This window comes from Kogia breviceps, chromosome X (assembly GCF_026419965.1).
Source record: "Kogia breviceps isolate mKogBre1 chromosome X, mKogBre1 haplotype 1, whole genome shotgun sequence".
NCBI classification, from domain to species: domain Eukaryota; kingdom Metazoa; phylum Chordata; class Mammalia; order Artiodactyla; family Physeteridae; genus Kogia; species Kogia breviceps.
Genome location: NC_081330.1, coordinates 31,074,706 through 31,102,110, shown reverse-complemented (window position 1 = coordinate 31,102,110; position 27,405 = coordinate 31,074,706). Strand labels below are relative to the sequence as shown.

General features: G+C 52.0%; 1 protein-coding gene across 1 annotated transcript in view; it reads left to right on the top strand.

Moving 5' to 3' along the window:
* LOC131748045 (actin filament-associated protein 1-like 2) overlaps positions 1 to 27,405 on the top strand; it is a 63,763-nt gene that overhangs the window by 10,978 nt on the left and 25,380 nt on the right. Inside the window, 3 exon segments of the mRNA XM_067023154.1 lie at positions 5,994 to 6,152; positions 6,580 to 6,765; positions 14,775 to 14,848. Coding sequence (XP_066879255.1) covers positions 5,994 to 6,152; positions 6,580 to 6,765; positions 14,775 to 14,848 — 419 coding nt within the window.

Genomic DNA, 27,405 nt, shown 5'->3' with positions numbered 1-27,405 from the left:
ATCCTCCCCAGTAGAGATTTCAATAAGGTATAAAAAAAACTTCTTAAACTAGGAGGCGCTATATAGCAAGGTACATTTCACATGAGAAGTTTCCCATCATCCTTCTCAGAGATTCCAGTGTAGGATGACAGAAGGTCCTTTTCTCAGCAATCCAGGAGACAAACAGGATCCCCTGAAATTCTTTCCTAGCTCTAGGGTTGATGAAAACGTCGGGCTATTTCTTATAGCTTTAAAAGGTCCCAGGTAACCGAAATAACCCTGCCTTTGCTCAGTCTTGAGCATGAAGAACGTGCCTCCCGTGGCACCAGTGTGAACTGGATTAAAACATTTCAGAAAGTCACCTTTGTAAAAAAGCAAGGGGGTAAAACACAAAGTACACCTGGGAGTTATGTTCCATACCTATCAGATGTGTGAAATCGTCTCTAGGAAAATAATGGCCTTTTCTGGGCTCCGAGTTTAAACTGAGTTCAGGGGTGTTGGAACTTACCACATAGGTTGATGTTTGAATCGCACCGGCAGAACTCTCCTGATCATCACGGTGAACGATCACAGCGGCTGAGTATACCTGGACGCGGTGCTAGCCAGACAGTAACGAGAGGAAATGCGGTGAGAGACCTGCCTTGAGAGGGGAGCCTATTGTACAGAAGGGGGAAACAGGATCAAAGCACAACTGAGGGCTGTACTGCGTACCTATCAGAAGTGTGAAGTCAGTGTCTGATCTTCGTCTGTGCTTGAACTCTGGGTCCACACCAAGGCAGTGCACGAGCCCTCGATCGAGCCCTTTGATCTCCTTACCAAACTGTGACCTGAAAAGGAAAGAAAGTATTGTTGAATACCTTGGCCACAGATACAGATTAATTTCCCTAAGTAAGAATTCAGCATGAAAAAAGTAAAAAACAAAAGAACAAAACAAAACAAAAACACAGCAGCCTTTTCCTAGTTCTGCCAAAGAAACCCGGGTATCCAGCCACTGCCTACCCTTAGGAGAAATAAGCCTACAGCTACAGATGGTCTGGACTTTATACTGCAAACCCACTGGGATGTAATCCACTCTGACCATTTGGCCACTTCATATGGTAATTTGCTGGCATTGAGGCTTGTGGTCAGAGATACTGATCAGATGCCTTTCTGCTTCCCTAACCTACTGTCCCTGAGGTCAGTGAAGTAAATAAACTGTCAGCCCTACATCCACAGATACAGAAATGTTCTCCCACTTATAACTGATTGATTTCCACGAGGGACGAGCGTCCTGGCCCAAGGGGCAAATGACAGTTTGGGTTTTGTTCAGCACTGTCAGTCACGTAGCTATAAACAACTTACAGAAGTGGACCGAGCCACTTCAGTAAGATGCTCTGTAGGGACCAATCTCTACACATATTCCCAAAAGATCCATTCTATAGGAGCACACACTTAGTGTGCATGGCTAGAACCTCGATTTATTCAAAGTGGCTAAGGTCTTCAACCACATCCTCATCAAGGTAATTGTGGCCCTAACCCTGACCAATGCCAAACGGACAAAATTCACCACAGCGCCTCCTGCTTCAGAACTGGAGGGCCAATGACTATTTGTAAGCGTCTAAATGAATTAACCGCATAACATTAGTAAGAGGCACACAGGATATGATCCTCAGAGCATCATCCCCCAGATCTCCACAGGGTCCCCCACCACCCCACCCCGTCTCTTCCTTCAGGTCTTTATGTCCCCTTCTCAGTGAGGCCTTCTCCATACAACCTATCTGCAGGTGCAGATCCCTCCCCCGGACCTATTCCCCTTCCCTGCCTTCCTGTCCCGCACAGCACACGTCATTATAATACACGTGGGGCTTATTGAGCTTACCTTTCAGTCTCCCCCACTAGAATGTGAGTCCCATTGTGAGCAAGGACTTTAGGTCTCTTTCGTGTGTGTATTTCCAGCACGAAGAACAGTAGTATCTGGCACATAGTAGGTGCTCAGCAAATGATGAAGGTCACCTTTGGCCACCAGCCCTAATGTTCATGCCATTCCCAGAGCTGACCCTGTTACCTCTACAGTGCGCGTCTTTCAGAATCTCCTCCCCGTATTTACATTCTCACACCAGAGATCATTAAAAATAGATACCCTACGCTTTAATGAAGTGGTTGAATAAATTCTACAGTACTTAAAACAAAAACCACCTGTTTCCAGTCCTAACTGGAGACACAACCAATTACAGCTCTGTAAATGTAACCAGAATCAACTCGTATAGGTTGGTGTTTTCACCCATATGACTCAATAACATACTCAGAACACGATTACTTTATCAGTTTTGGTTGGCACAGTTGCTTTTGTGGATATTTTTAGCTCTGTATCATGGATCATTTCAAACAAAGCCGATAGAACAATATAACCAGAATTCTAAATGTCAGTCAAGGAGCTTCAGCAATCAACGTTTTGCCACTTAAGATTTGTTTTTTTTCTAGCATATTCCAAAGCATATTCCAGATATCCTATGACTTCGTGTGTAAACCCAAAGAAGTTATTTCCTCCACATACTCTGCGGTAACATAAACTATAACAAACAGGGCTTTTAAAAAACATAACCAAAATACCGTCATTACATCTAAGAAAACTTACAATTATTCCCTAATGCCACAGGAAACCATCCATGTCCAATGTACCTATTTGACCTAAATATCTCTCTTAAATTTGATTTGTTCTTATTAGGATCCAAAGAAGTATCTTACATAGCATTCGCTGCAATAGGACTTAGTCCTCTTTTCATCGATAACAGCCCCGCTCCGTTTTTTCTTTGCTATTCCTTTGATGAAAAGACTAGATTATTTGTCCTGTAGAATTACTCACATTTCAGTGTTACTCTATATGCATCCTGTCCTGAACATGTTCCAACAGGAACAGAATAACCCATAGTGAGATCTCTGGATATGGTTAGATTCTGGCTCAGTTATTTTAGCAGGAGCATTTTATAAATTTATTTATTTATCTATTTATTGGCTGTGTTGGGTGTTCGCCGCTGCATGCAGGCCCTCTCTAGTTGTGGCGTGCGGTGGCTTCTCTGTTGCAGAGCATGTGCTGTAGGCGCATGGGCTTCGGTAGTTGTGGCACGCAGGCTCAGCAGTTGTGGCTCACAGGCTCTAGAGCGCAGGCTCAGTAGTTGTGGCGCACAGGCGTAGTTGCTCCGCTGTATGTGGGATCTTCCTGGACCAGGGCTCAAACCCGTGTCCCCTGGGTTGGCAGGCGGATTCTTAGACCACTGCACCACCAGGGAAATGTCCCTTAGCAGGCACACTTCAGAATTGATGCTTTGTACTCCTATATGATACAATAGGAGTATCAGATTGTACTGTACTGTACAGTGTCAATTGTATCACATCAGAACACCCACGCTGTTTCCCACACTTTTGATGGGAAACAAAATGTTTCCCCTTCCTGGGAGAGGGAGGTTGATCAGTGGGTTGTACTATTCTCACCTTGATTCACCCACATTATAAAAGGTACCATCTACCTGTTACTGAAATTTTATTAAATGTCTGTGTTGGCTTGCTTTTTAAATTTTTGATATGCTATTCATGTACCATATAATTCACAATATTAAAATGTACTAGTCACTGATTTTTACTATATTCAGACAATTGTGGGCCCGTGACCACACTAAATTTTAGGACATTTTCATCACCCCCAAAAGAAAGTCGATACTTATTATCTGCCATTCCCTATTCTCGGGGTGGGACTGAAACCGGCCTGAATGGTACAAAGATTACTTCAAATTGAAAACATCTGAGATACAACAGAGGCAGAAATTAGTCTTCTCTGAACTGCCCTTATCTGGCTAAAGCAGAACTTTATAAGAGACAGCTGCCACAACCCCACCCACATGGGGGGGGCACGTCTCTAATCAGGGAGGCCTGATCTTGGACAGGAGAACATTCCAGAAGATGGTGTAGATAAGCCTCATCAGACCGTTCCATCCTTTGAAGTCCTGATCCACCAAGCCCCCTTGTGAAGTTGGTATATAAACCCCTATCTCTAGCCGTTTAGGGAGCCTCTTCATCTGAAAGCTCCTTTATGGTAAATAAACTTTTCTCCTATTAATTTACCGTTAATTTTCAGGCCCCTAGCCAGTTGAACCTAAGATGGTAGAGAAAAAGTTTTCCTCCTAACATTCCCTTCTCACTAGCCCTATGGCAACCACGGGTGGATTTTTTCTCTCTGTAGATCTGCCTGTTCTGGGTACTTCACGTGAATGAGATCTTACAATGTGTGCTCTTTGGTGTCTAGCTTTTTTCATGTATCATAATGTTTTCAAAATTCATCCGTATTTCAGCATGTATCACTACTTCGATCCATATTATGGCTAAATAAAAATTCATGGTAAGGGTATAGCATATTGTTTAAAAATTCATCAGTCGATGGACATTTGGGTTGCTTCCCCCATTTTGGCTTTGTGAATAAGGGTGCCATAAACATTGACATACAAGTTTTTGTTTGAATGTTTTCAGTTCTCTGGGATACGTGTCTAGGAGTGGACTTGCTGATCATGTGGTCACTCTATGTTTAACTTTTGGTGGAAGTGCCGAACTGCTTTACACGGTGTCCGCACCATTTTACATTCCCACCAGCCAGTGTATGAGGGGGTTCAGTTCCTGCACATCCTTATTACACTTCTTATTTTCCATTTCTAAAATTACAGCTGCCCTGGTAGAGGTGAAGTGGTATCTCTTGTGATTTTGATGTTGATTTCTCTAATGACTAATGATGTCGAACATCTTCTCTTGCCCTCAGTGGCCATTTGCATGGAGAGAGCAATGGATTTGCAGCATGAGACCCCCCCACCATCCCCACCCACCTCCCCCCCTCCGCCCACCCCTCGTGTGTGTGAACCACTCCCGGTTCACATTGGCAAAGCCACATAGCCTCTTTGGACCTCGATTTCCTGGCACAATGAGTAGTTATTGCATCTGTGTTCATCCAGGGAATGGAGACAGAAAAAAGACTTTGACTTGGATCTCTGTATGAAGAAACGGTCACTACTCCCTAGAGTGAAGGAGAAGAAACTCACAGAGGAATCCAGAGGGCCAGCTGAGATCCAGAGCCCAGGGACTGGTCAGGTAATTCCGTGTGGTGGGGAGGAGGTGGAAGCTCTCTTCACTTTCCACCCTCAACAAGGTGGGCAAGTTGTAGCAGAGCATGAAGCCCTCCCTTCACTCCCTAGGAGTTGAAGGCAGCTGCGCTTTGGGAGATTTCCTGGGTTGACCTGATATGCAAAAAGGCAGCTCCCTCGCCAGAACTAAGCACTTCAGGGTCCTCACTGTCCGCCTCCCTTCTGCCCTGGAAATTCCCACCAGCTCTGCCCAAACAGCAGGGAATGGGTGAGAAAAGGGGCTGTGAGTCAGAGCCTGAGCCAAGGCTGGGAGTAGCCGGACAGCAGGTGGTCTTGCGGGGGGCCTGGGCCTGTGCAGGTCCTCAGTGGGGGATCAGAATGGAGGCAGGAAATCCTGAGGAGTTAGGGGCAGTCAGCAGGCCAGTTGTGCTGCCCTGGGGTGGTTGCAGAGCCCATGGATTTCTTTTAATCGTTTCTTGGAAGGGTGGTTACACTGGGGAGTAGATCTGGGCAGGGGTGACTTCAGTTCTCCCTTGAAAAACTTCTGTATTTCTGGAGATGTTTTTTCTTAAGAAATAACCAAGCAAGAATTACATTTGTCAATGGAAATAAAGAGTTAACAAAAACATCTTCACAGCCTCGACTGTTTTAGTCACCAAAAAGCTGCCGGTTACCCACGATCCTAGAGACAATTGTTTCTAAAGATCTTTCTTTGAATCTCTCTCCCGTGCTCTGTCTCCTCCGCTGCACCCCTCTGCAGGGAACAAGGTACTGGGTGGATACAAGCCCCAATTTAACACCCCTCATCTCCAAGTGGCGGCATCACCTGTCATCTTCCTTCTCCTCTCTATGCTACATGTGTCTCCTCGATGTGAACGTTATTTCTCTAGAGGAGCGTGTTCCTTTTCTCAGCAGGAAAAAATAAGTCAAGGCACCCGCCAGGCAGGAGAAACCTGCGAGTCGCTGAGACTTCTTCGGACCCAGCACATCCCCACCCACCTAGGCGGTGTGGACAGCACCTGCAGCAGCCCCGGAAAAGCGCTTCAGAGGCGCTGGCTGCCTAGCAGGTCCTTGGCAAAGACCGGGAGGTGATGGGGAGCAGGGAGTACCTGCTCTTGGGACTCTGCCTCTCATCTGAGGAGGGAGCAATTCAAGTATTAATAACCTCAAGCATATGAAGGCTACAAACTCGTCACATCGTTTGCAAGTGTACTTACACTTTTTTCCTCTAAATAGTTTTGCGACTGTTGAACGGTAAAATTTCCGTTTTACTGTTCCTTCGCATACATCGTTGGCGGCAGGGACCCTACAAGGGGGACAAGTTGGTTCTCCCCAGCAGAGAGCAAAATATGGGAGGTTTCCTCTTAGACTTTCCCAAGCTCACCTCTCCCACCTCTCGGCACCTGGGACCAATTGAGGACGTCCCACCCCTCCCCTGGGCGGGGCCAACACCGAGGAACCCGGATTCCCAACCCCTCCTCTCCCCTCCCCCTCCCCCCAGCCGCGCCCCACCTCCCGGGCTTCTCCGAGGAGACGCCGACGACAGGGGTCGAGGGTCGTCTACGCGGGGTCACGCAGGCGCCGCTTTACGGCAGGGGTGGGCGTGGGGCGCCGTCGAGTCCCGCCGGCCCCCGCGCGAAGTTCAGAGCTGCCCGGGTTTTTCCCGCCGGAGCGTGGCCTCAGCCAGGTGGGTCCCCTCAGCCTCTATCGTTTCCTTTCCCTGACGCGGGGGCGACGCGGGGCGACGCGGGGCCGAGGACTGGGCTCGGTCCGGCAGTCTTTCTGATCCCGGGGACCCTCCCCGTCCTCTAGCGTCTGGGCAGCCTACGCCTGGCGTGCGACGTAGGCCAATGGTGGCTGCATCCTGGCTGGCTCGGGGGGAGGCGGGGACGGCCCGAAGGGGCGCCGCGTGGGCCCGGCCGTGGTCTGGCGTTTAGACGACGCTGGCTGAGCGTGGGCGCCGGGATTGTACCGCCGCCTCAGTTCTGTGCCCTGGCGCCTGTAGGGAGAGCGTCCAAGTAGAGCCCCTCTGGAAGCGGTTCCCTGTGGCCAGAGGGCGGGGCGGGCAGGAGGAGAGTGCGGGGCCGCCTACTCCTTCTCCCTTCCCTCCCCATTTACGTGGCCGCAGGAGGGTCGGCTTGGTTGGGTGGGATTGAGTGCGCTGCCGACAGGGACTGGGCTCCCCGGAATGTATCCCTAGAGAAGTAACATTTCCTTTCATGAATTTTTGACCTAAAAAACTTCTAGCTCCATTTTCACGTATGCATTTAACCACATGGGAGAATAAACCCCCCAAATTTCAGGGTCTGTCTGCAAGTGATGGGAATACTGGTGGTTTATGTTTTTATCTATTTACAGTTCTGTGCAATAATAGGAGGCCTTTTATTAATGAAAGAAGCAATGAAGCTTTTTAAAGAAATAATTTCAGGTTATCAAAGATAAAAGTTCACGGTAATAATACAAAATATGGATAAGGTGAGCAAACTGTGGACAAAAAACTCCAAAAGAAAAAAAAACCCACAATTTTTTTTATGACACTGTTAAGGGTGCGTGTTCGTGCAGATGCTTGTTTCTTGTTACTGATAATTGGCAGAAGATTGGCCTTATTACCAAAATTTAAAAATTCGAAGAACTTCCGTAGAGATTTGATGGCGTGAGAGGGTAATCGAAATGAAAGGGTCAGGGATTTTCATGTAAAGGACTGTACTTTGTTTACAGTGGGATTATAACCATTTCATGAGTAAAGGGGATTTGAGACAAGTCAGGCTCAAGAGAGGTGAGGAAATGGCAGGTAATACAGGACCCTCTGAAAGGGCAGGTCTTGGTTGGGAACTCATACTTTGTATGAAATTATACAGTAGTGTAGCTTTTGTTTGTATTTCCTTTATATGTGCGGCTGGGGAATCTTTTTGTACATTTAAGAGCCTTTTGTGGCTCTTTTTCTGTGAACTAGTAATGTCTTTTTCTCTTGGTTGTTACTCATAAACAATATCTAGAAGCTTGCTCTCTATGTTAGGAAGACTACTGATGTGAATTAAATAGTTTTTTCCCGTTTATCAATGCTTTCCTCACTTCGATTATGCTTTTTTCGTTAGCATGGTAAATTTTAGGTGTTCACATTTATCCTTTTTTTTTTTAAATGGATTTTTGGGTCAGACGTACAAAAGGCTTTTCCTGCTCCCGAGCTATAAAGGAATCTTTCCCATTATTTCTTCTAGTAGTTGTATGGTTCTGTGCATTGTACCTTTAATTCTTGGATCCCTGTACAGTTCATCGTGGTTTATTGTGAGAGGTGTGGGACTATGAGCCTATTCTAGATGGGTATCACTTTGTCCCAAGGCTGTCTGTACTCTCATTGATTTGGGAGGCTGCCTCAGTGTATACTAAATTCTTGTATGTCTTCAGGTCTGTTCTTCAACTTTGTGTTCTACTACATATTTTCACATGTGGTATGACTAGTTCTCTCACAGCATGGCTGTTCATTGTCAGAACGCTCTTGGATATCTCTGCCTGTTTTCCCTTATTAACAGTGGAAAATAACAAAGTGTTCAGAAGCCTTTTGGATTTTCTTTGGGATTAGAATGGATTGCTTGATTAACTGATGAAGAATTGTTATGTTCTTGAGTCTAAGTCTGTTTATCCGAGAATGTAGTACATCTTTATTCTTGTTTAAGTCTACTTGTCTGTCCTACGGGAATTTTAAAGTTTTCCTCCTGTAGATTTTCATGTGTGTATTAACATTACCCTAAGCATATGATCTTTCATCGTGGATCATTTAAAATCCTGTAAACTTTGTTTCTAACTGGATATTTATTTATGGAATTGGCTTATAAAAAACATTCGTAAAGCACTTGATTGTCAGGACTTTTGTTAATTTTCTCGGTTTCAGTGAATGGTATATTTTCCATATTCTAATCAACCCTTCGAAAGGTTAGAACTTTGTGAAACGTACCCCTCCGAGTGTTCAATTTTTGAGCACTGGGTGGGTAATGTCGGGGAAAAAGAAGTTAAAAATCAACGTCTCTGAAATGTTTTCCCTCTTCGGCGCACTGTTGTAGAGTCAAGTGTCACTAATTTTTTTAAACACCTCGTTATAGGGCTACCAAAACCTTTGATTTCCCTTTTTTTACACACTTCTAAGATTTCTAAACATTTTGCAAGTTAATGTTAAGTGGAAAGGATGCCGAGACCCTCCTATTTATTAAGCCAGGGGCTAGGTCCTGACCCACACAAACTCCATACCCAAGGCTGTGAGCAAGGTGATATAACTGCCCTCTTGACCAAAGTTAACACCGGACATATAAAGAGGCCTGTCTGCTTAGGATCCCAGGTGTCTTTCCAAAAGGAGGAACTTGAAATCAATTGGAAACAAGGAATTAGGGGCTCAGTTGATTATTATGGACAAGAAGCACTGATAACAGACTTTGATCTGGTGATTCCAGAAGAGGATGAATATCTCAGTAAATGTATAATGAAAGGGGAGAGACGTCCTTCCCCAATACATAACAAGATGGGCTTAAAAAACTCTGGAGATTAAGACCCAGACATTATTAAAAGGATCAAAACAAAACAAGTGTAATATATTTGCATTACCCTTCCTTTGCATTGCCTAGTAACAGGGGTAAACATCTTCTCTATTGAAACAAAAGGTTACCAAATACTGATGATTTCCTCCTGGGAAGACTTCTTCCACCACTGATATTATTTGTTCTTTTATGACGCAGAGACCCTACATTGGTGATTGGGTGGGTGGGTGGGTGGGGTAAGCCATAAAATGTTTTTAAAAAGATAATGCTAGACTTGGCATTACCTAAAGATAGGGTGTTTTACACTGTTTCAGAGCAATTTATATTTAATTTCTGGCATTGTGTTAAACAGTGGTAAACAGAGTGACCGTCCACCAACACTGGTTCCTTTGGTGTCTCTGATATGGAATCTACCTCCTCTGGACTGACCTGTGTGTAAAACCATCAGGCTGGCCTCTCTGTGACTCTAGACTGTACCTCAGCTAGCACTAGTAAGCAGGGGCTAGGACCACGTGTGGTGCATCTGCTGAGGTCTGTTGCCCTACTCCAGTGCTAAAGACACAGGAACGGATAGGGAATAGGTGCAGATCCACTGCTAGCTACCTGGATGAGGATCCTTTCCTTTTTTGGCCAGGAGGCAGGCTAAGAGGACCAAAGAAGGATGAGGCTCTGCTCATCCACATGTGGAAGTGCTTATCCAAATTTGGCCAAAACCGTGAGCCGCCATATTGTAGGCAGGTTGGACAGGGGTTGGAGTATTTTCCCCCTCACAAAGGAAACAAGGACAGGTGTAGGAGATGAGGGAGGGGTGGTGAGGAAGGGCAGGATGGCATTTCTGGTGGAATACTGCCATCACAAGGAACTCATTCCCAGATGCCAAGCACACTGCACTGCGACGCCAAAGAGTCGAGGCCCCGCAGGATGGAGGGCCAGACTTTGAGGCGCGCCCCTCTGAAGTGGCCAGGTTGATGAGCCATCTTGCTTTTGCCAGGTTGGGCAGGGGCTGGCATTTCGCTTTTCCCTCGGCAGAGGGCAGATGGAGAGGGCCTGGGGGAGGGGAAGGGGAGGGGCAGGTTGCCATTCGTGGTGCAATACGGCCATCAAGGGGAACGGGTCCGCCGATCCGGCGAGCCCTGTACCCGTCCCTTCCTGGGGAGGAGTGACAGGGGATTGAAGTCGGGAATACTGGACAGTGTCCCCGGGAAGTCAAGAGCTGCGCCTGGGAAGGGGCGGGAAGCATGGCCCAAGGTCCGGCGGTGCCGTGGAGGCTCCAGAGACGGGCAGGGGCACAAGGCGCGCAGCCCGGCCGCCTGGCGTGTGGGGCTACCGGAAGTGGCGTCTCGGTGGACCCTGGTGGCCGCCACGTCTGGGCGGGAGTGGAGGGAGCTGCTCCGGGGGAGGCCGGGCCGGGATCCTGCGGGCATTTGGCCGCGTGTCCCTTGCCCTCGGAGCCAGAGCAGGTTCGGCCTGGGCGGGCCCAGGGCCCCCCGGAAGCCTCTCTGGGCGACGGTGCGGCCCAGCCGGAGACCACCGCGGGCCACGGGAGTTGTGCCGCCCTTGGCGGCAGCGGCCGAGGCGGGCCCAGTGACCTTCTTCCGTCCAGCTCAGAGACGACACGTGGAGCCTGGCTACCCAGTGCCGAGGGCGCCCGGGGCCCAGCGAGAGCTGGCAGTCCGAGTCCCGAAGGGGGTCGGCGCTCGCGGGACGCAGGAGCCACCGCAGAAGGAGCCCTTCACCTGAGCCGAAGAGTCTAGTCGGTGGCTGCGGTGCCATCGAGCAGGGTCTCCGGGCTTCTGGCCAAGGCCCGGCCCGGCCCGGCCCGGCCCGAGGGCTCCCGGACCCAGCTCCCGGAGAGGAGAGAGAGGGCAGGACATCAGAGGAGAGGAGCTGAGCAGAGCCCGGCCCAGTGGACCCCCGGGCCATGCATTTGCAGCGGGCTTCAGCTTTCTGCCCACGAGGCCCTGAGCCTCACTCAGTTCAGCGATGAGAAGGAAAGGCCCCGGCTTGCATTCCGGCCTGGCCCTCCAGGTCTCGGCCCTGGGCCTGCCCCTGCAGCCCAGCCAGGGAATCAAGGGGAAGAGGTCTGAAGAAGCTGCCTGAAGCTCACCTCTGTTGGACTGAGGGAAACGCCTCCCCGCCCTTGGCCTCTCCCCCATGACCACCACTCATCCAGCTGGTCTGGCCAGGCGAGGAACGAGGTGCATACTCCTGGGCTGGGCACACGGCGGTGCCTTCGAGTCCCCGGCTGACCCGATAGGCCGCTTCTGGAACGAGCCGTGCGGTGGCTCGTTCCTGCCCTTTGCCCAGCTCTTAGCTGCCCGGGCCGGGGTGGGTGGTGGGCTGGTGTGGGGGTCAGGTCCCGGGGCGGGGGGAGGGCCGGGGTGCGGTGTCGGGGAGGGCTTCCGACTGGGAGCAAGTCTCCAGGCTGGACCCCTCCGTCCCTCCGTCCCTCCCTCCCTGCACACGTACCCCTCCTGGAAAGGTGCTGAAAGGCACCCCGCGCCCCTTTGCTTTCGCGCCTGTGCGTCGCCGGATAGGTCCTCGGGCCACCTTACGTGGGCAGAGCCTTTCCTTGGGGCCGGGTCCTGACGTAGCTACGCGCTCTGACCGGTCGCCGGCCGCAGGTGCTCTCGGTGTGCCCCTGTGGCCGGGGCCAACGGCTGCGTCTGCAGAACGTGGAGCCGCTTGTGAAAACTCCCAGGAGCCTTCCCCAACCAGGAGGACCCCCGGGTCGTCCACGGGGAGGGAGACCGAGGAATAGGGCGTCCCCGCGGCCGCAGCGTTGCTGTTCCCGAGGTGAGCTCGAGTGCGGGTAACGGACCTGGATCCCCTCGCCGCGGACGGTGCCGTCCCTCTCTGCGGACCCGTCGTGGCCCACTTCCATCCCACCGCGAGTGGGTCCTGGATACCCCGTGTCCCAGGGCACAGGAAGGATCCCTCAACGGGATCCGGCGGGGCCTGGGCCCCGGACTCTCTTTGGCGGGAGCAAGAAGTAAATAAAGAAAGGGAAACACGGCTCGAAGTGGGAGTGGAACGTGCAGTGCCCCTGCATTACTCTTCCTGGTCTGCGCCTGGGAGCAGGCAGTACTGAGGAAACGTTCTCCAGGCTGTCTGCAGGGTGCTGCCCCCTACAGGGGACCGGGCGGCCACGTCTTCCCGTTTCCCCGGGGTCCACGGTGGCGGGGCCCGGGGCCTCCGCCGGGGCACCGGCCACGGGTCCTGGGTCCCCGGTGGCCCTGAGACCCCAGGGACCCCACTGGCCGACCCCGCTCCTGCACGGAGGGCCAGGATCCAGGGGCCAGGTGCCCTGGGGTGGGAGCTTCAGCTCCTTGTTCCTGAACATGGCGGCTGCCGAGGCCAGGGCCCCGAGGGTGGGGAGCGCGGCGGGCCTGGCAGCCAGGGGCTCCTCGGTGGGCGGGCTCGGCCCGGAACCCCACCGCGTGTGGCTTCCACACCCACCCTGGAGGCGTGCCCGGCGGCCAGGTTCGGCCCGGGAACCCTCTGAGTGCGCCGGAGCCAGCCCTCTTCCCGTCCCAGGCCTTCCCCACGGTACGGTACGCACAGGCAGGGGCCGGAGGCCGTGCTCAAAAAGCTTCCGCTTGATGGCACTGTTGCTCCACAAATGCCCAGCACCCTCGCGAGCGCGGCCTCTCCCTCCGCCCTTTGCGGATCAAAAAAGGCCCAGGGAGGCCCAAGAGCCATCCAGGCCTTCCGAGTGGGGTGGGCCCTGCTGGGGGGTTGGGGGAGGTGGTGTCTCTTCCTTTGGGGGCTTCTCCTTGGCCGTAGGAGCGCGCACAGGTGAAGACATCCCTGAGGAATCCGTGCGTGGGTGGGTCCATCTCCACAGCCCTCTGGGAGTTGTTTTGAGTCCCCGTTGCCTGGCCCACATGTCCTGGCGACCGGGGACCCTGTCACGTCTGCGCACCTGGGGACGGGCATGCGTCTGGGTCGTGTTGGGCAGAATCCTAGCTCTCTCGGGATGTTGATTGAGAGCTAGAGGTGGCCCAAGGACCTGGGTTTCTCCTCTTCCGCCCTGGTTGCCTCTCTGCTGTTCTCATCCAGCTAGGTGAACTGGCCTCAGGGCTCAGGAAGGAGCAGGCCCGAGAGGGTCTAGGCCGCTGTGGCGGCGGGAGGAACTGACCGGGGACCCAGGGAGCTGGGGCAGATTGCCCCTGCTCACCTCCAGGGGTGTCAGGCAGTCACTCTGCCGTGGAGTGCCCGGGGTAGGGGGTGCAGGGAGGTGGTGTGGTGTTGCTGGGACAGGTGTAGATCCCCGTGGCTCCCCTCCTTCCGCACAGACAGATGACCTTGGGGAGGGCCATGTGTTCAGCAGACCCTTCTGGGGAGCTCTCCATGGGGGTGTGTCCGTACTCTAGCCTCAACCCCCCCCACTCGTTGGTCGGTTCATTCATTCGTTCCCTCCTCCACTCGTTCATTCGCAAACACGCGGGTGCACAGGACGTGTGCGTGGGCGCGCGTGCGTCGTGTGTGAGCGTGACCAGGGCTCGTTTTCCGGCGTCAGCGTCCACCCAGAGGAGAGGGGCAGGGTAGATCTCAAGTGGGCCAGGTCCCCGGAGCACGTGCCCTCATGCCCGGGAAGTCCATGCGGCGGACCTTTGTGCGGCCGGAGGGCAGACGAGTCGGTGCCCCTTTACCCACGCGTCCTAGGGACTGCTGTTCAGTTGTGGAGGACGCGGGCGGGCTTGCCAAGATACCTGGGGGTGTCCCGCCATAGTCCCACGGGTGCAGAGCCGAGGAGACGAGCTCCGCGGCTGTAAACGCCAGGGTGATGGCTGTGCTTCCCACCGGGAAGAGATTTTGGGGGATGACGGGATCAAGGGTTTCACCGGATGGGCTACTTTGTGTACAAACGGCTTCCGTCAAACGGCCCCCATGCCCCGGATGGCATCCGTGCCATTTCCGAAGGACGAGTGGAGTTGATTCTTCACGCTTGCGCCTCGTTCGGAAGTTTTTGCTTGACCCGTGGGTGCCGGTACGAATAGGAACCGAAGGCACTCTCTTTCTCGAGGATGCGAGGGCAGGGGTGTACCCGGACCCCAACTTCCCCGCCACCGCGCGCCCCCCCCCCCCCCCCCCCCCGCCGCCGTTCCCCAGCACCGTGGCGGTCCCACACTGAGTGACGGGCGTTCGGCTCTCTCTCTCGTTGCAGAAGAGGCAGAGCGGAGGGAAAGGAGGAGGAGGGAAATCGGGGACGTCGGTCATCTCCAGGTGCTGGTGTTCTGGGTGAGTGCGTGCTCTTTGTTCTCTTCCCTTGCCTCGTCCGAAAGATTCTATTTCATCAGAGGGAAAAGTCAGTGATTCTGGTAGTGCAGCAAGGCTGAAGGAGGAGGGACTCCCAGGGGGGCTCGTGGCACGGGGACACTGGCGTACTGTGCCGGAGTTCTTGGCCATGGTAGCAAAGGCTGTCGGGTCAGGTCCTGACTGGGGAGCCGGAAGAAAGAGGTGCATGGAGGAGCATCTGGAGCATCTGTGTACGGTTACCCTAGGTGACCGGTACGTAGCACGTGAGGTCAGTGCCCTGCGGGAGCTGGGAGAGTGGAAAGGGATCGGGATCGGGCCCGGGCCGCTTGCACCGGCACCAGGACCCGGTCTGGGCTCCAGCCTCCGTGAAGCCAACCGCCCGTGACGTGATCCCTCGGCGCCCCACGTCACCCCCGAGGAGCAGCAGTGCCAGCCCAGCCCGACGTGGGGGCCGGCGGTGGGAGACCCTTTGGGGGAGAGCCAGGCCTCATGGGCTTTTTGCCTCCTGTGCTCTGAGTGGAGCCCGTGATAGCTGTTCCTCCCGTCCTCTCCTGATCGCTCTTGGGCCCAGCTCTCTCCACCAACGGCCCTCCACCAAGGCAGGAAGGACCCGGGAACGTGCCCTTGCGGGATTCCGAAGAGGGGGCGCCCGCTGGGCGGCGTGGAGGCTGGGCACGGGGCAGCCGGCTGTAGGGCTCCTTGCGCTCCCCAAGTCTGCCTCTTGAGAAACCCAGGAACTTGACAGCGTGGGGCCTTTCAGGAGGTGTCCGTCCCTTCTTCCGTGTGGGAGATGTCGCCCGAGTGGGTGTGTGAGCAGCAGCCGGAGGTGTTTTCTTTCTGTCTCTGTTTGCTTCCTTCTCCCTCCTGTCTTCTGTTGAAACGGTCTTGCCGTGAGGAGGACGCCTCCTACCCTGGCTCAAAGTAATTGAAGGCTTCTCCAGGCGGGCTGGTGAGCGTGTGGCGCTGTGGTTTAGCGAGGCGTCACGGCACACGGGTCGGCGGCGTGGCTGACGTTTTCGTGGTTACCGAAGGGCGGAGGCAGGGTTCGAGCAGCAAGGGTAGCGTGGCATTTCTGGGGTGACCCTGCCTTCCAGAGGACCCTGTTCGGCCATCCCAAGAGCCCTTCACGGTACTATCTGGGCGTCGAGTCAAGTCCTCCGGCGTGGGTCCCGGGTCCCGGGTCCCGGGTCCCAGAAGACGTGCACTCAGCACGGCGGGGCTCTTTTGTGTTTTCTCTCCTCGACACACCTGAGTACCGCGGCTTGAAAGAATTGCCAAGGCCCGGAGCGCGCAGCAGGTTTGGAGTTAGAGAAAGAGAGGAAGGCGTGCTGAGACCAAAGCGAGGGAAAAGGAGAGAAGACGCGATCACGTCCCGTCCCGTCCCTCCAGTTCTTTCCAGCACGGAGGACGCGTGGTGCTTCCCGAGGCGGCGGTGGACCGGAGCTCTCTTCTCTTTCCGAGGCCTCGTGTCCCCGGAGCACTTGGCATCCAGAGTGTGTTCCTTCAGCCAACATGGGTGGGGCCGGTGACGGCAGTGCCCCTGGTGGCCCACCCCGCCCTCCACCCAAGTCAGCGCAGCCAGGCAGGCGCCTGAGAGGACGAGGACGCTTGAGGGCAGGAAGCTGTGTCTAAACCACATTCCCCAGTGCACCGGAAAGAAGCTAAAGAGGAGACCCCGGTGGCTCCCAGTCGCTCCAAGGTGTAAAGCACAGCGAGGTGGCGGGAGCCTACACCCACCCACACACCCACCGCGGGGGTGTCTTCCCCTCCCTGGCCTTCCCCTGGGCGGTGTCAGGAGACTGACCCGCTCCGGCGTCTCTGGGGCAGCGCCCGGCTGCCCTCCCGACGGACCCGTGTGGGCCACCGTCCATGCCTGAACACCACCACCACCCCCCCGCCCCCGGGCCGCCATGGCAGAAGAGCCAGGTCCTCGGGGGCCGTCCATCGTCCTGCCATAGGAGGCCGAGCTCGCCCCGCACCGCGTCTGTGCCTGTGGGCTTCCGGCCCTTGGCGTCGGGCTGCTTGCCCCTCGGTGTGGTGACCGGTGAGAAGGTGCCTCGCCGGGCACCGGCCGGACGTGACTGGATCTCTGCTCACACTCAGAGAGTGTTTCCCGCGGTCTTAGGCAAATGTGGGTTGCTAAAGACACAGCTGCCGGTCCACGGCTGGGTGCCTGCGTGGGGAGTCATAAAGGCAGGCTAAGAGGACCCCACGGAGTCGAGGCCCCTCAGGATGGAGGGCCAGACTTTGAGGCGCGCCCCTCTGAAGTGGCCAGGTTGATGAGCCATCTCTTGCTTTTGCCAGGTTGGGCAGGGGCTGGCATTTTCGCTTTTCTCTCCGCAGAGGCCGGTCGGAGGGCCTGGGGGAAGGGAGGGGGAAGGGCAGGTTGCCATTCGTGGTGCAATACGGCCATCAAGGGGAACGGGTCCGCCGATCCGGCGAGCCCTGTACCCGTCCCTTCCTGGGGAGGAGTGACGGGGGATTGAAGTCGGGAATACTGGACAGTGTCCCCGGGAAGTCAAGAGCTGCGCCTGGGAAGGGGCGGGAAGCATGGCCCAAGGCCCGGCGGTGCCGTGGAGGCTCCAGAGACGGGCAGGGGCACAAGGCGCGCAGCCCGGCCGCCTGGCGTGTGGGGCTACCGGAAGTGGCGTCTCGGTGGACCCTGGTGGCCGCCACGTCTGGGCGGGAGTGGAGGGAGCTGCTCCGGGGGAGGCCGGGCCGGGATCCTGCGGGCATTTGGCCGCGTGTCCCTTGCCCTCGGAGCCAGAGCAGGTTCGGCCTGGGCGGGCCCAGGGCCCCCCGGAAGCCTCTCTGGGCGACGGTGCGGCCCAGCCGGAGACCACCGCGGGCCACGGGAGTTGTGCCGCCCTTGGCGGCAGCGGCCGAGGCGGGCCCAGTGACCTTCTTCCGTCCAGCTCAGAGACGACACGTGGAGCCTGGCTACCCAGTGCCGAGGGCGCCCGGGGCCCAGCGAGAGCTGGCAGTCCGAGTCCCGAAGGGGGTCGGCGCTCGCGGGACGCAGGAGCCACCGCAGAAGGAGCCCTTCACCTGAGCCGAAGAGTCTAGTCGGTGGCTGCGGTGCCATCGAGCAGGGTCTCCGGGCTTCTGGCCAAGGCCCGGCCCGGCCCGGCCCGGCCCGAGGGCTCCCGGACCCAGCTCCCGGAGAGGAGAGAGAGGGCAGGACATCAGAGGAGAGGAGCTGAGCAGAGCCCGGCCCAGTGGACCCCCGGGCCATGCATTTGCAGCGGGCTTCAGCTTTCTGCCCACGAGGCCCTGAGCCTCACTCAGTTCAGCGATGAGAAGGAAAGGCCCCGGCTTGCATTCCGGCCTGGCCCTCCAGGTCTCGGCCCTGGGCCTGCCCCTGCAGCCCAGCCAGGGAATCAAGGGGAAGAGGTCTGAAGAAGCTGCCTGAAGCTCACCTCTGTTGGACTGAGGGAAACGCCTCCCCGCCCTTGGCCTCTCCCCCATGACCACCACTCATCCAGCTGGTCTGGCCAGGCGAGGAACGAGGTGCATACTCCTGGGCTGGGCACACGGCGGTGCCTTCGAGTCCCCGGCTGACCCGATAGGCCGCTTCTGGAACGAGCCGTGCGGTGGCTCGTTCCTGCCCTTTGCCCAGCTCTTAGCTGCCCGGGCCGGGGTGGGTGGTGGGCTGGTGTGGGGGTCAGGTCCCGGGGCGGGGGGAGGGCCGGGGTGCGGTGTCGGGGAGGGCTTCCGACTGGGAGCAAGTCTCCAGGCTGGACCCCTCCGTCCCTCCGTCCCTCCCTCCCTGCACACGTACCCCTCCTGGAAAGGTGCTGAAAGGCACCCCGCGCCCCTTTGCTTTCGCGCCTGTGCGTCGCCGGATAGGTCCTCGGGCCACCTTACGTGGGCAGAGCCTTTCCTTGGGGCCGGGTCCTGACGTAGCTACGCGCTCTGACCGGTCGCCGGCCGCAGGTGCTCTCGGTGTGCCCCTGTGGCCGGGGCCAACGGCTGCGTCTGCAGAACGTGGAGCCGCTTGTGAAAACTCCCAGGAGCCTTCCCCAACCAGGAGGACCCCCGGGTCGTCCACGGGGAGGGAGACCGAGGAATAGGGCGTCCCCGCGGCCGCAGCGTTGCTGTTCCCGAGGTGAGCTCGAGTGCGGGTAACGGACCTGGATCCCCTCGCCGCGGACGGTGCCGTCCCTCTCTGCGGACCCGTCGTGGCCCACTTCCATCCCACCGCGAGTGGGTCCTGGATACCCCGTGTCCCAGGGCACAGGAAGGATCCCTCAACGGGATCCGGCGGGGCCTGGGCCCCGGACTCTCTTTGGCGGGAGCAAGAAGTAAATAAAGAAAGGGAAACACGGCTCGAAGTGGGAGTGGAACGTGCAGTGCCCCTGCATTACTCTTCCTGGTCTGCGCCTGGGAGCAGGCAGTACTGAGGAAACGTTCTCCAGGCTGTCTGCAGGGTGCTGCCCCCTACAGGGGACCGGGCGGCCACGTCTTCCCGTTTCCCCGGGGTCCACGGTGGCGGGGCCCGGGGCCTCCGCCGGGGCACCGGCCACGGGTCCTGGGTCCCCGGTGGCCCTGAGACCCCAGGGACCCCACTGGCCGACCCCGCTCCTGCACGGAGGGCCAGGATCCAGGGGCCAGGTGCCCTGGGGTGGGAGCTTCAGCTCCTTGTTCCTGAACATGGCGGCTGCCGAGGCCAGGGCCCCGAGGGTGGGGAGCGCGGCGGGCCTGGCAGCCAGGGGCTCCTCGGTGGGCGGGCTCGGCCCGGAACCCCACCGCGTGTGGCTTCCACACCCACCCTGGAGGCGTGCCCGGCGGCCAGGTTCGGCCCGGGAACCCTCTGAGTGCGCCGGAGCCAGCCCTCTTCCCGTCCCAGGCCTTCCCCACGGTACGGTACGCACAGGCAGGGGCCGGAGGCCGTGCTCAAAAAGCTTCCGCTTGATGGCACTGTTGCTCCACAAATGCCCAGCACCCTCGCGAGCGCGGCCTCTCCCTCCGCCCTTTGCGGATCAAAAAAGGCCCAGGGAGGCCCAAGAGCCATCCAGGCCTTCCGAGTGGGGTGGGCCCTGCTGGGGGGTTGGGGGAGGTGGTGTCTCTTCCTTTGGGGGCTTCTCCTTGGCCGTAGGAGCGCGCACAGGTGAAGACATCCCTGAGGAATCCGTGCGTGGGTGGGTCCATCTCCACAGCCCTCTGGGAGTTGTTTTGAGTCCCCGTTGCCTGGCCCACATGTCCTGGCGACCGGGGACCCTGTCACGTCTGCGCACCTGGGGACGGGCATGCGTCTGGGTCGTGTTGGGCAGAATCCTAGCTCTCTCGGGATGTTGATTGAGAGCTAGAGGTGGCCCAAGGACCTGGGTTTCTCCTCTTCCGCCCTGGTTGCCTCTCTGCTGTTCTCATCCAGCTAGGTGAACTGGCCTCAGGGCTCAGGAAGGAGCAGGCCCGAGAGGGTCTAGGCCGCTGTGGCGGCGGGAGGAACTGACCGGGGACCCAGGGAGCTGGGGCAGATTGCCCCTGCTCACCTCCAGGGGTGTCAGGCAGTCACTCTGCCGTGGAGTGCCCGGGGTAGGGGGTGCAGGGAGGTGGTGTGGTGTTGCTGGGACAGGTGTAGATCCCCGTGGCTCCCCTCCTTCCGCACAGACAGATGACCTTGGGGAGGGCCATGTGTTCAGCAGACCCTTCTGGGGAGCTCTCCATGGGGGTGTGTCCGTACTCTAGCCTCAACCCCCCCCACTCGTTGGTCGGTTCATTCATTCGTTCCCTCCTCCACTCGTTCATTCGCAAACATGCGCGGGTACACGAGACGTGTGCGTGGGCGCGCGTGCGTCGTGTGTGAGCGTGACCAGGGCTCGTTTTCCGGCGTCAGCGTCCACCCAGAGGAGAGGGGCAGGGTAGATCTCAAGTGGGCCAGGTCCCCGGAGCACGGGCCCTCATGCTCGGAAAGTCAGTGAGGTCGGCCTTTTTCTGGATAATGACAGTACTGCTGGTGCCCTTGTATCTGAGTGAAATAGATTTTCTGTGTTTTCTTTTGTTTGTTTATGTCTGCTTGTAACATATTCATGTATATTGCACCAGGGTCACACTGGTAAAAGATGGAACTTCGAGTACGAGCCTTTTGTTTTGGTGGAGTTTACTAGTTACTTCATGAATAGAATTGTGTTTTATCTTTGTGAGCCTGTGTTGAGGCCTGCTGCCTCCTTATTTGTTGGTGGGGTATAGGAATGACTGATAATCATATGGGGCTTCATTTTTGTTTGGTATGATTAAAATGTTGTATAATTGACTTTGAAGAGGAGCGTTTAAGGTTGTGATTTTTGTAAAAACTATGTAATTTCTCACTTTACGCAAGTTAATTGTAGGGTACATTTTGCAGTATTTTTACAGAATTCCAAATTTGTAAACATGTTTATTAAAAAAGAAGAAACTTAAATCAACTCGTTAACCCTTACTAAAGAACAGGAAGAGATCCACAAAGTAAACCGAAAACTAGCAGAAGGAAGACAGTTATTAATGTTAACGCAGCTTAAAACGTAAGTGTCGGGCTTCCCTGGTGGCGCAGTGGTTGAGAATCCGCCTGCCAATGCGGGGAACACGGGTTTGTGCCCCGGTCCGGGAAGATCCCACATGCCGTGGAGCAGGTAGGCCCATGAGCCATGGCCACTCAGCCTGCGCGTCCGGAGCCTGTGCTCCGCAACGGGAGAAGCCACAACAGTGAGAGGCCTGCATACCACAAAAAAAAAAAAACAACCCAAAACGTAAGTGTCCACCAACAGATGAATGGATAAAGGAAATGTGTATATATTTACAGTGGAACATTATTCACCCATAAAAAAGAATGAACTCTTGCATTTGTGGTAACATGGATGGACCTCAAGGGCATTGTGCTGAGTGGAATAAGACAGAGAAAGATAAATAGTGTACGATCTCACTTCCATGTGGAATCTTACAAAGAAAAAATAACAATAAGAAAAAGTAAGGCCACAGATGCAGAGAACGGATTGCTGGTTGTTAGAGACATGGAGTGGGCGATGGGCAAAATGCGCAAAGGGGGTCCAGAGGTACAAACTTCCAGTTATAAGGTATGTTAGTCATGGGGATGTAAGGTATAGCATGGTGACTATAGCTATCAATACTGTGTTGCATATTTAACGGTTGTTAAGAGAGTAGATCTTAAAAATTCTCATCACACACAAAAATTTGTAACTGCGTGGTGATTGGTGTTAACTAGACTTCCTGTGGTCGTCAGTTTCACAAAATATAGAAATGTCCAATTTTTATGTTTTACACCTGAAAATAATGTAATGTTTGTCAGTTATGCCTAAAAAAAAAATCTCCTGTGTAGTATAAAAAAAAACTAAAAAATCAAAAATTAACGTAGGTTACATGAAGTATAGAATAGAGGAAAAATGAATGAGAAAATTGACAGCTGGTTCTTTGAAAAGATAATAAAAATTTTTTAAAGGAGATATTTTATTCATGTGTGAAGTGCATTTTATTATTTATTTATTTCTTTTGGCTGCATTGGGGCACTGTCTTTCTGTAGCCGTGGCAAGCGGGGGGCTGCTCTTTGTTGCGGTGCATGGGCTTCTCATCATGTTGGTTTCTGTTATTGCAGAGCATGGGCTCCAGGCATGCGACCTCAAGTAGTTGCAGCACACAGGCTCAGTAGTTGTGGTTCACGGGCTCTAGAGCCCAGCCTCAGTAGCTGTGGCGCACGGGCTTAGTTGCTCCGCGGCCGCGGCATGTGGGATCTTCCCGACCAGGGATTGAACCCATGTCCTCTGCACTGGCAGTTGGATTCTTAACCACTGCGTATTTTTACTTGTGTCGAGTACTTAACCCAAGTATTTTTGTGTTTCTGGGTGGCTTATTTCACTTGCATTTTGTCCTGAAGTTTTATCCATAGTTTTCCATGTCACAGGACTTACTTCCTTTTAAGGGGTGAATAATATTCAGTTTTCTGTACATGTCATATTTTCTTTATCCATCCACCCGAAGACCAACTTGGAGTCTTAAGGGGATACTGGTACATTTCCTAAGTGAAAGGAAACTTGTAGGAATTTCCTAGATAGGGAAAGCTTAAGGGGAACTTCGGCGTTGACTGGATTGGGTGACATTTTAAATTTTGCTTAAAATTAAAGTTTTTTTCATATATAAAGTCTAAACAAACTGTTTGAGAGACTGAAATCGCTTTAGCTCTGAAGAGAAGGAACACCAGCTCCTTCCAGCTGTAAGGCATTCTTGGTGGACTGAAAATATAGCAGAAGTGTTTGAGGATTCATCCTCATGACAGGTAGCTGCCCCATAGGGAACCTCATTATGACACTTCAAGTAACTGACAAGAATTGCAGTCAGCTGTCCATATCTGTGGGTTCCACATCCACAGATATGGAACTCGCAGATACAGAGGGCTAATTGTAAAGGAGATGAGTATCTGCCGATTTTGATATCCACAGGGTTCCTGGAACCAATCCCCCATGGATACTGAGGGCTGACTGCATTGAGACACTATACTGAAAGAGCAACACAAGATGGTGAGCTCACAATGGAAAGCTAGAGTCAAGAGTCATATTCTCTAAAATTATACCATACTTGTACACAGCTATGCAGTTATTTGCATGTTAATGACAACATGTGACTAGCAAATGTCAAAAACCTTTAGTTAGAATTTTGCCTTTGACCATTTGATTCTTTTTCCTTGGAGAATCAAAGTCATGCAGTTTAAGAATCATTTCATGGAGGACAGTATTTTTGTGTTTGTGAGTGGCTTTTTTCACTTGCATTTTGTTCTCAAGTTTTATCCATATTTTTCCATGTCTCAGGACTTTCTTCATTTGAAGGGATGAATCATATTGCATTTTCTATACATCTCATATTTTATCCATCCATCCGCCTGAAGACCAACATTTGGGTTGTTTCCACCTCTTCGCTATTGTGAATAGTGCTGCTAGAAACCTGAGTTCGCAGATATCTCCTGAAGACACTGCTTTCAAGTATTTTGGATATGCATTTAGAATCTGCATTACTTGGTCATGTGGAAGTTCTATATTCAATTTTTATAGGATCTGATATACTGGTTTTCATAGTGGTTATTCCGTTTTCTAATCCTAGCAGCAGTGCACAAGGGTTTGAATTTCTGTACATTCTCATCTATGTCCGTATTTTGTTTTGCTTTGACAGTAGCTATGTTAATGTTTTGGAGGTGACATCTCATTTTGCTTTCGATTTGCATTTCTGTAGAGATCATTGATGTTAAGCACCTTTGCATTTTCTGGTTGGCCATCTGTATTTATCTTTACAGAACTATCTATTTAAAGTCCTGCTCATTCATTAATCAGGTTTTTGTTTTTAAGTTTGTAGGAGTTCTTTGTATGTTTTAGACAATAACACCTTATCAGATCTGTGATTTCCAAGTATTTTCTTCTATTCTGTAGATTATCTCGTCACTCTGTTGATTGTGTCCTTTGATTCACAGCAGGTTTTAGTTTGATGTAGTCTCATTTGTCTATTTTTGCTCTTGTTGTGTTGACTAAAGAAAAAACTCCCAACTTTTAGGTTGTGCCTAAGTTTTACTGTGTGATCTTAGTGAGGACTATAGCCTGGGAGACAGACTCTCAGAGAGCTTTGAGGAACTGCTAAAGAAGTAAGGGAGGAGTCAGGACATAAAGGACTTTTTTTTTTTGCTGGAAAAAAAAACGTTTAAACGATTACTGTTAATCACAAAAAACAGACATCTGAAGTTAATGATTTTAGTGCTTTTCTATGTATGGGAAGATTCAAGAATCTTGGCTCACTGAAATTATTCCTTATCTTCATTATCTAGGGCCAGTTTCCAAAGTGCAGAATGCTTCCTGTTTTTCTCCATCCTGAATTTCCCTCAGGGTGCACCTTCAAGGGGTGGTTGCAGTGGCTGATGGCTTGATCCCTGTAGAACTGGAATGGCAGGCAACATTCCCTGTCCACAGCTGCCTGTGTTCCTCATGTCATATCCAAGAAATTCCAAAGCTACTGTCAAGAAAGTTTCACCTGTTTTCTTCTATGAGTTTTATAGTTTTGCTTCTTACATTTAGTTCTTTTATATATTTTGAGTTAATTTTAGTATATGGTATCTTTCTTTTGTATGTGGTTATACAATTGGCCCCATAGTATTTGTTGAAGGGACTGTTTTGCCATTGAGAAGTATCGGCACCCTTTCAAAAATCATTTGGTCGTGTACAAGATGGTGTTTTCTGGGCCCTCTCGTCTTCTCCATTGGTCTATGTGTCTGTCTTCATGCCAGTACTACACTACTTTAATTAGTGTAACACCTTTGTGTTTTAAGTTTTGAAGTCAGGAAGTGTGAGACCTCCAACTTTGTTCCTTTTCAAGAGTGTTTATTTGGAGGTCCCTTGAAATTACTTATGAATTTTAGAATTTTTCTATTTCTGTAAAAAATGCTGTTGGGATTTTGGTAGGGATTGCATTAAATGTGTAGATAGCTTTGGGTACTATTGACATCTTAACAATATTAAGTCCTCCAGTCTATGAATACAGGATATGTTTCCATACATTTGTGTATTCTTTAAAGTTTTTCGTCAGTGTTTTCTTGTTTTCAGTGTATGTCTTTTACTTCTTTGGTTGCGTTTATTCCTCAGTAGTTTATTCCTTTTGAAAAAGAAGCTTTTTCTTAGATTGTTCTTAACTTAAATTTTTATCTCTTTAAAAAACTTCATTGTTTCATTATCCTCTTATTTCATAGATCTATAAACAGATAAAAACACTGACCACTATTTTTCCCATCACTTGCAGAAAGATCCTTAAAGTTTGGGGTTTGCTTTTTCATACTATTAACACACACATGGAAATGGAGCTATAACTTTAAGTTGAAAATTCATCCCTATACTGTTAGGCAACCATTAGTTCTAATTGAAATTCCTAGTTTGTCTTAAAAAAATCCCAGCACAGGGACTGATTGAAATGATTGAAAGAGCCTCCTCCAAATTCCAGTGCCCAGTAGTAAACAGAGCCTGGTTATTTAACCTGTTTTTTTAACAACCGTGTATAAATGACCAACAGGACGTGGGTATCTGAATATACACACAGCAAACAAATGTATATGCATATAGCAGATTTTACACTTATTTAATTTGTATGACTGTAATGATCTAGCCTACATTTCTTTTTCAGATTTGTCTAGGGTTCAAAATGCATGTGAAATTTCATATAAATAACCAAATATAAACAGAATGTAACAAAGGGTGGCAGAATATACCACCTAAAAATGTGCCACTTTGGCATAAGGATTATTTTAAGGTGAAGGGCAAATACAAAGAAATAGATACAAGAAAAACTTCCTGCCCTCCCTTTATTTGCCTAAAAGCAGGACATAAATTTTCAAAGGTGTCCCTCCTCCCTTTTCAACCAGGAAGGAGAAAAGTTAATCCCTGGAAAAAACATTAGACCTTCTCAATTTGGAAACAGCACCAGAGGAATCTACATAACAAACTTTACCAACTAGCCCTTATCTATATTAGTTTCCCATATATTTCCCTTGTCACAATTGGTGCTCTAGAAATTTCAAGGTTCTTTTCCATTATCACTTCTCTAAACATGTATTGTTCTTTTGCTAAAATACTATGTAAACTCAAGTTCTAACCGAACCTTTTATTCAACTCTGGGGACTTCCATGTGTCACAAGTGATACACATGTTAATAAACTTGTTTTTCTCTTGTTAATCTCTCTTTTGTTATAGTGGCCCCAGATAAGAACTTGGGAAGGGTAGAAAGATAATTATTTTTCCTTCCTTGCATTCGGCAAATGATATCTGCAAATGATGTCTGTCATGGAACAGTAAAGTGGAAAACTTTACCATTCACCATTCACAAAACTATTTAGAGCTAAAAGAAGTTTAAACAAGTACACTTTGAAAAGATGTTAAGTTGGTATCACACATAAGCCCGAGGTTATGCTAGCCTTAGTTGCTCCCATCCCAGGTGAGAAGCAAGTTCCCAAGAGCAGGCACTCCCTGTGCCTTATCACCTCCTTGCTCTTTGCCAGGAACCTGTTAGGGAGCCAGCACCTCTTCCACAGCCTTCCCAGGGCTGGTGTAGGTGGTGTCCACACCACCTAGGTGGGTGGGGGATGTATGGGTCACAGTGACTTGCAGGTTTTTTCTGCCTGACTGGTACCTTTATCTATATTTTCCTTCATTTTGAAAAAAAGAAAATGCTCTTCATGAAAAGAAAGGTTTGCATAATGGAGATAGTGTAGTATAGAGGAGAAAAGGAAGTTAAGCACTGAAGCCACCAGGCAGAGATGAGAAGTGTTAATTTGGGGCATGTATCATCGCAGCAGGTTGTTCCCTGAGGACACACACACACACACACACACAGAGAGAGAGAGAGATGTAAATAAAGATCACTTAAGAACAATAGTCTAAGGAGCTGCCTAGACCCTTGAACAATGTGGGGGTTAAGGCTGCCGACCCTCCCTGCAGTTGAAAATCCGTCTATTACTTACAGTCAGCCCTCTGTATATGTGGTTCCTCTGTATCTATGGTTTTGTATCCATGGATTCAACCAACTTTGCA